This window comes from Notamacropus eugenii, chromosome 1, assembly GCF_028372415.1.
Source record: "Notamacropus eugenii isolate mMacEug1 chromosome 1, mMacEug1.pri_v2, whole genome shotgun sequence".
Lineage (NCBI taxonomy): Eukaryota > Metazoa > Chordata > Mammalia > Diprotodontia > Macropodidae > Notamacropus > Notamacropus eugenii.
The window spans coordinates 267,958,958-267,967,071 of NC_092872.1; the positions used below are offsets into that span (position 1 = coordinate 267,958,958).

General features: G+C 41.7%; 1 protein-coding gene across 1 annotated transcript in view; it reads right to left on the bottom strand.

Moving 5' to 3' along the window:
* The window catches only part of CABCOCO1 (ciliary associated calcium binding coiled-coil 1), a 173,313-nt gene extending 166,165 nt beyond the window's left edge, over positions 1 to 7,148 (bottom strand). The window contains exon 1 of the mRNA XM_072628864.1: positions 6,939 to 7,148. Within this exon, the coding sequence (XP_072484965.1) occupies positions 6,939 to 7,112 (174 nt within the window). The 5' untranslated portion in view covers positions 7,113 to 7,148. The remainder of the gene's footprint in view (positions 1 to 6,938) is intronic.
* Between the last annotated feature and the right edge of the window lie 966 nt (positions 7,149 to 8,114).

An 8,114-nucleotide genomic window follows, 5' to 3' on the forward strand; every position in this document is an offset into this window, starting at 1 on the left:
TTCTGGTTGTTTGCAGTATTTTCTCCATGACCTGACAGTTCTGGAATTTGGCTACAATATTCCTTGCAGTTTTCATTTTGGGATCTCTTTGGTTCTAGGATATCAGGACAGTTTTCCTTGATAATTTCTTGAGAGATGCTGTCTAGGCTCTTTTTTTGATTAGACTTTCAGGTAGTCTAATAATTTCTTAATTATCTTCCCTTGATCTATTTCCCAATCAGTTGTTTTTCCCATGAGATATTTTATATTTTTCTTCCAATATTTTATTCTTCTGATCTTGCTTGCTTGATTCTTGATGTCTCATAGTGTCAATAGCTTCGACTTGACCAATTCTAATTTTTAAGGAATTATTTTTTTCAGTTAGCTTTTGTAACTCCTGTTCCATTTGAACAATCCTACTTTTTAAGAAGTTGTTTTATTCAGTGGATTTTCCCCCCATCTGGCCAAATGTATTTTTAAAGAAATTGTTTTCTTCAGTCAATTTTTGTCTCTCCTTTTCCAAACCGTTGACTCTTTCTTGAATAATTCTCATTTCTTTTCGAGCTCTTCCAAGAAGGATTCATACTCCCTTTTGAGGTTTTGCATGGGGGCATTTTGACACTGTTGTCCTCTTCTGAGTTTGTGTTTGGATCTTCCCTGTCACCGTAGTAGCTTTCTATGGTTAGGACTGTTTTCTGGTTTTTGCTGATTTTTAGCTTATTTTGTGACTTTTGAAGTTGAGCTCTGCCATGCTGGGGGCCAGAGGTCTGGTCACTGTGCTGGGGCCTCAGGTGCTTGTGGCTTGCCCACTGTGCTGGGTGCCTGGCCTAGTCATGCTTGTTGTGCTGGGGCTTCCAGGGCTAGCACTTCATCTTCTGTAATGGGGCTGGAAGCCTCATAGATGGCCCACTGTGGCACTGACTGGCTGAGCCAGGACCAAGGGACCTTGGTTGCTGTTCTGTGCTGTGGCTAAGAACCTCCCTGGTGGCTTGCCCAGACGCTGTCTGTGCTGGGCTGTGCTCCCATTTTATTCAAGTGAGACAGACCTTTCCTGGAGTCTTTCTAAGTCATCTTAAGCTTGAAAATTGTCTCACTCTTTCTTTTTGTGGGTTCTGTTGCTCTAGAATCTCTTTAAAGATTTAATTTAACACTTCCAAGGGAAACTGGGAAGAGCTCATACGAATTTCTGGCATTTCTTTGCCATCTAGGCTCCACTTCCTCCCAACTGCTGCCCCCCACTCAGATTTTCTTAGTCCTAAGGCTGGCAATCTATCCTGTCCTGCCTCTCAGTTGGGTCATTTCCCATACTTCTTGTCAACATAGCACGTATAGGAGATAATTCACACCTTCAAATTTTCCAAGTTTCTGCTAAGACAACTGAAAGATCATTGGGAGAGACTAAGGATTTAGACCAGTCACACTATTACTATGATCAATAATAAAAGTGAGCCCCTTTAAACCACTTTAATGCTTGCAAAACACTTGGCACATATTATCTCATTTGATACAAAAATCCTGGGAGCTATTTATTATGACCTTGGGCAAGTCACTTAACTTCTGCCTGTCTCAGTTTCCTCATCTGTAAAATAATAACACTTACTTCCCAGGACTGTTGAGAGTGCCAGTGGAAATACTAATTATAAAGTTAAGTAGCAGTTAATTTACAGTTAAGTAACTAACCCAAGGTCACCCTTCTAGGAAGTGGCAGAATTAGGTCCTTGGATTCCTAAGTCCAGCACTCCCCACTCTGAAGACCCTGCCTCACATGGAGAGCCCCTTGTGAGCCTTCAGGCACCATATGATTGCCAGATGTTGTTATTCATTATTAGATAGACCTTTTAAACAACTGATATGAAGGTTGATATCTCCTGAGGAAGAGGCCATTTCCTATTTTCATAAGGAATGAGTCAAACTAATGAGCTCATTACAGTCCTTAGATTCTCTTTTCTAGCCATGGAAAGGTGCCAGTCTCAGAATCAGGTAGTAGACTTTTCATCTGGCATGAAACCAATGACCCCATCAACTCTTTTGTTGGGGACAGTACCTGGCACATAGTACCACACAAATGTTTATTAGTAGTATTTCTATTTTACAAATGAGAAAGCCGAAGTAGGGGAAAGTTAAGTGACTTGCACAGGGTCATAGAGCTAGTAAATATCTGGGGTTGGATTTGAACTCAGGATCTTTTCTGATTCCAAGTCTAATACTCTAGCCATTGTGCCACTTAGCTACCTAAAGAAATACACAACTAAAATATGTTTTGATACATCCCTGTTTTTAAAAGCACACTGGAGAGTCAGCATTGAGAGCAATCTAGACATCTGGACCTCTGGGGGAACTGCCAGCTTTGCCAGTGATCTACAAGGTGGCTCTCCATAAGACATCTAATGACTTGTTTTCTTTGTTTCTTCATTTGTAATATGCAGATAATGCTGATCTCCTACTCAGGAAAGTTGTTTGGATTCACTGAGTTGCAAAGTACTTGGTTACAAAGTTGATGTTCAAGTTACTTCTTACCTATAAGTCCTTTAAAAACAGAAAGGGCTAGGTGGGGTGGGGGAGGGATTTGTGGCCTCAGTTTGGTGGTTTCTATTTGGGGGCGAGGGGGTGGTGTAATACGTGGAACAAAAGACATTCTTTCAGAATATCACAAACCTGGCTTTATTTGCCTTTCTTGTCTTCAAACTTATTTCCAAGCCATCTGTGGCTTTGCTACACTGTACAGTAAGACAAGATGTAAAGTGGAAATATTGACGTGCTTAGTGATGATGGATAGAGATTCAGGTTACTCATGAGTAGCCATAGGCAGGGCACAAGCCCTGTAATGTCTGATGCAGAAAAATGAAGAACTCACATTTCTGTAGCACTTTAAGGCTTGGGAAATGTGCTTCTCACGATAAGGTGATCAATTAATAATGATTAACCTTAAAGCTGACAAATCAATTTACATCTGTCTGTTATCATTATTATTATTATTAATTCTCACAACAACTTTCAGAGGGAGCTGCTAATATTCCCATTTTACAGATGAGGAAACTGAGGCTGAGGGAGGTTAAGTGACTTGTCCAGAGTTACATAGGTAACATGTGATGGAGGTAGGATTTGAATTTAGGTCACCACCACTACTACTCCTACTAATGGTGGGGTGCTTGTGCTTGGGCCCCAGCCCTAAGATTATATCTCTGGAAACCTCCCAATCTCTCTAGTCCTGGGAGAAAATTTTCCCTTGTTGTAGAACATATTCCCTTATCAGAACAGACACAGGGATTCTGGCCCAAGGACTCTCCCTCTTGCCAGATCCCCAAGGCCCATGACTTTGGCAACTAAACAAAACAAAAAAAAAAACAAAAACTTGTGTTTTCTCCCTGTGCGGTATCAACAAAGTTGTCTCTGCTGACACTGTGAACTTTCCCAGTCATAGATCGCTGATGCCTGCTCCCAATGATAACTGGACTCCTTGAATTACCTAATTAGCATCTTTAACATTCCTTTCCCTGCCCCTTTTCTGTATTAGCTTTAGATTCACCCCCATTAAGTTGCAAGTTCCCCAAAGGAACTTTGCCTGCTGTTATTGGTGGTACAACAAACTTTTTGCCATTTGACTGAAAGAAGGCTTGAGTGTGTTAATTTGTTCTAGGCAACTCTACTTTGGCATTCTCGGGGTCCCAGCACCCCAAACCTCTTTACTAATACTAGTGCTACTAGTATTACTACTACAACAACTACTACTACTAATGCTCCTACTACTATCACCACCACCACTACTGCTGCTGTTACTACTACTACTACTGTTTCTACTGTTTCTGTTACTACTACTACTGCTACTGTTGCTGTTGCTACTGCTGCTGTTATGGCTGCAGTTACTACTACTACTAATACCACCACCGCTACTACCATTACTACTACTACTACTACTACTACTACTACTACTACTACTACTACTACTATTACTACTACTACCACCACCACTAGTGACAAAACACAGTGGAGATAGTGCTAGGTTTGGAGTGAGGAAGACTTTGGCTCAGATCTTACTTCTGAACCATTCACCTCAGTGGGCTCCTTACTCTGAAAATTCACTCTGCCACTGGACTCCTCACACTGAAGTATCCTCCACTCCTGTGGTCCCTTCCTCTGAGTGGCTGGTTCTATGGAATTCTATGGAATTTCTTGGTCACAGCTGCACCAGGGACCTTCTCTCCCCTTCTCCCTTCATGCCTTCAATTTGCTTTTCTTTTTTTGTCATCTCTCATTAGAAAGGAAGCTCTTTGAAGATGGGGGGTTATCTTTCTGCTCATGTTCGTATTCCTAGCACTTAGCACAGTGCCTGCCACATACTAGGCACTTAATAAATTATTGATGACTTGACCCTAGCTTTTGAGATAAGAACTCAACATTTGACAAAATTGCTGAGGAAACTGGAAAGCAGTTCAGAAGAAATTAGGCACAGACCAACACGTCACACTCTATACCATGATAATGTTAAAATGGATAAATGATTTAGACATAAAAGGTGGCATAATTAAATTGGGGAGCATGGAAAAATGTATCTGTCAGATATATGAATACGGGAAAATTTTTTGACCAAACGAGATAAGAGGATTACTGGAAGCAAAATAAATGGTTTTGATGACATGAAATAAAAAAGGTTTTATACAAATGAAATTAATTTAGACAAAATTAGTAGGAAAAAATGAATTGGGAAAAAAGTTTTAGAATGGGCTTCATTTCCAAAATATATAGGAAACTGAGTCAAATTCATAAAAGTAAGAGCCATTTCCCAGTTGATAAATGGTCAAAGGATATGAATAGGCAGTTTTCAGAAGAAATCAAAGGTATTTATAGTCACATTAAAAATGCTCTAAATTGCTACTGATTAGAGAAATGCAAATTTAAATAACTCCGAGATACTACCTCATACCTCTCAGATTGGCTAACATGACAGAAAAGGAAAGTGACAAATGCTAGATGGGTGTGGAAAAATAGGGACACTAATGCACTATTGGCAGAATTGAGAATAGATCCAACCATTTTGGAGAACAATTTGGGTATAAAAGGGCTATAAAACTGTGTGAGAAATGGCAGACCACTGCAGTATCTTTGCCAAGAAAACTGTGTGAGAAAACTTTGGCCCAGCAATAGCAGGTCTAGATGCCAAAGAGATCAAAGAAAATGGAAAAGGATGTATTTATAACAATAATTTTTATTAGCAGCTTTTTTTTTGTGGTGACAAAGAGTTGGAAATAGAGGGGATGACCATCAACTGGGAAATGGCTGAACAAGTTGTGGTATATGATTGTGATAGGGTACTATTGTGTTATTAAAAACGATAAATAGGAAACTTTTCAGAAAAACCTTGGAAAGAATTATATGAGCTGATGCTGAGTGAAGCGAGTTGAACCAGGAGAACTATGTTGTTACATAGTAACAACAACGTTGTAGTGATGATCAACTGTGAAAGACAACTACTCAGATCAATACAATGATCTGAGACAATTTTAAAGGACTCATGACACAAATGAAACTAATTTAGACAAAATTAGTAGGAAAAAAAAGTAAATTGGGAAAAATACTATCTACCTTGAGAGAGAGAGAACCAATAAACCCTGGGTGCAGACTGAAGCAGACTTTTAAAAAATTTTCATTATTTTGATGTTTTATTTTTTTCCTTTTGCAAAATGGCCAATGTGGAAATATGTTTTGTAAGATTTCACATGTATAAGCAATATCAAATTTCTTACCTTTCAAGGAGGGCTGTGAACAGAAGGGAGGGAAATGATTTGGAACTCAGTTTAAAAAATTGTTAAAAACATTTTTTAACATGTAACTGGGAAATATGTAACAGAATAAAAAAATCATCTAAAAGGAAAAAAAAAAGGTGCTTGCTGACTTTCTCCGCAAGCCATGCTCATGAGAACAAATGGTACAGTTTTCTCTTACAAATATCAAAGGATTTAGAAGGGGTCTTAGAGACCATCATTTGACTTATGAGGAAACTGAGGTCCAAACCAAGGCTTGAACCAATATCTTCTGAATCTGTGCTTTTTTCATTACACGATGGCAGACACAGGTCAACCCCCTTTTTGGGAAAAATTCCTAAGACCAAGGGAGGCCTGAGTCACTTTCCTGAGATCTCACAGGTTTTAAGAGTCAGCAGGCCCTCTGACTCCTAATCTTGTACCAGTGAGTACTAATCTTGTGACAGTGATCAAGCCAGCGATCTCTCTGAGCCTTGACTTTTAAAGTTAGATAATCCTCTTTGTGTTACTCAGGTTGTCTCAGGAGTGTAGTAGGGGAGTGCTTTATAAGCTGCTATATAAAAATTATTATTACTCTGACTCCAAACTTTCTGTCTCAAACTTTCTTGGAGGCTAGAAGGTGAAATTTATTTGCAATCAGCACCAAGTCATTTCAGGTGTCAGGCCTCAGTTTCCTCATCTTTAGGGAGAGAGGTCTAGCCTTGATCTCTGAGGATGTTTCTAGTTCTAAGCCTGATGTAGCTTAATTCTTATTAGAAAGTAGATACTTTTATTTTATTAAAACCATGAAAAAACCTCAAAGAACTTGCAAACTGCATTGAATTTGGAGTCAGAGGCCCTGGGTTCAAATACTAGCTCTGATATTTACTGTGATTTTGGGCAAGTCAAAATAACAGATTGAGAGCCAGAAAGGATCTTAGAGGTCATCCAATCCACCACTCCTCTCATTTTACACAGAAGGGAACTAAGACCTGGCCAGGAAGTATGGAGGGGGCATTTGAACCTGGCTTCCAAGCCCAGCACTCCATCCAGACTCAGGAACACTCACCTTGTCTATAAAATGAGGTCATTGGACTGGATGCTCTCCAAGGTCCCTCTCTGCTCTGAACTTTAGGGTGCTTGGGAGACATGACCCCTGCAGAGGTCCCATGGGGGTGAGACGCAGGAGGGAGGGAAGAGAGGAAAGGAGGGAGCCCATACCTGGATCCCAGACGAGGAGGCAGAGGCCATACTCATGTTTACGGGAGAAGCGTCCTTCTGTTGCCATGGGAACCTGGCACCGGGAGGAGGCGGAGTTAGGGGTGGGTCTGGAGTGGGCTCCCTCCTGCTGCTGAGGGGTGGGGGCTGGCGAAGGAGGAGGAAGCTGGGAGACATTCTCTTTCCCACGCCCTTCACGACCGTCGTCTTTACTTTCTTCTTTTGTAAAATAAAGGGGTTGGAGCAGATGGTCTGGGAGGGCACCTTTGCTCGCTGAGGCTCAGCACAGGAGCCCTACCCTCCCTGGTCCCCCCTCTGCCGGTGCCAAACCCTCTGAGCTTCCCCTTCCTCTTCGGGGCCCGTATCTCGTAGGTACCAAGGGGCATACAAACCCTCCCCCCGAGGAGAAGCTGACCTGGGGTCCTCACCCCCTGATAACAGGCCAACACAGTCACCTGTTGGCTCTTCCTTGGGGCCCGAGCGACCCTGTAAGCAGAACCTTCCCTTGGAAGCCGTATTCTTTCATTCTGGGGTTATTTCTGAGCACTCTGGAAATTCTCCGCATTCATCTTTCCTGGGGAAGCCCAGATCAAGACGGAGTACTCTATTAAGATCTGGTCAAAACTAAGGAGGGGGAGGCAGGAGCGACTCGAGACAAGAGAGGGAGGGCCCGAGGACTCCTAGCATTGCTGCCATGTGGGTCATTTGTGGATCTATTCTGGGAGGAGGTCATTTGAGTTTATGGGGGTGAGCGAAGGCAGCCTTTGTCCGGTCAGGACACAGTCAGGTAGGCTGGAGGCCACACCTGAATTGGCTGAAAGGAAGCTAATTTTCATCTCCCATATATTTGGTAGGCAGGTGCCAACGGAGAAGAAAAATCTCCACAGTGGAAGGCTTTGGTCACCTGGGAGGTTAGTGGAGTCGCTCTCATTTTGAATCCATTTGTAAGATATATGCCTTTCCCAGACACAGGCAGAAGTCCTATGCTGAATTCACTTTTAAAAAGACTTCCAGTTCCTACAGGGCTTAGGTGACAGATGGTTCCTCCTATCTTGAGCCACAAATGTTTATTGATGTTTGTGCAAAAAACAAAAAAAAGTGCAAATCCAACCAGAGGCTTATTACCCTTTATTTGCTCCAATCTAACCAATAGGCCTGCTGACTGCTCTTCACACCACG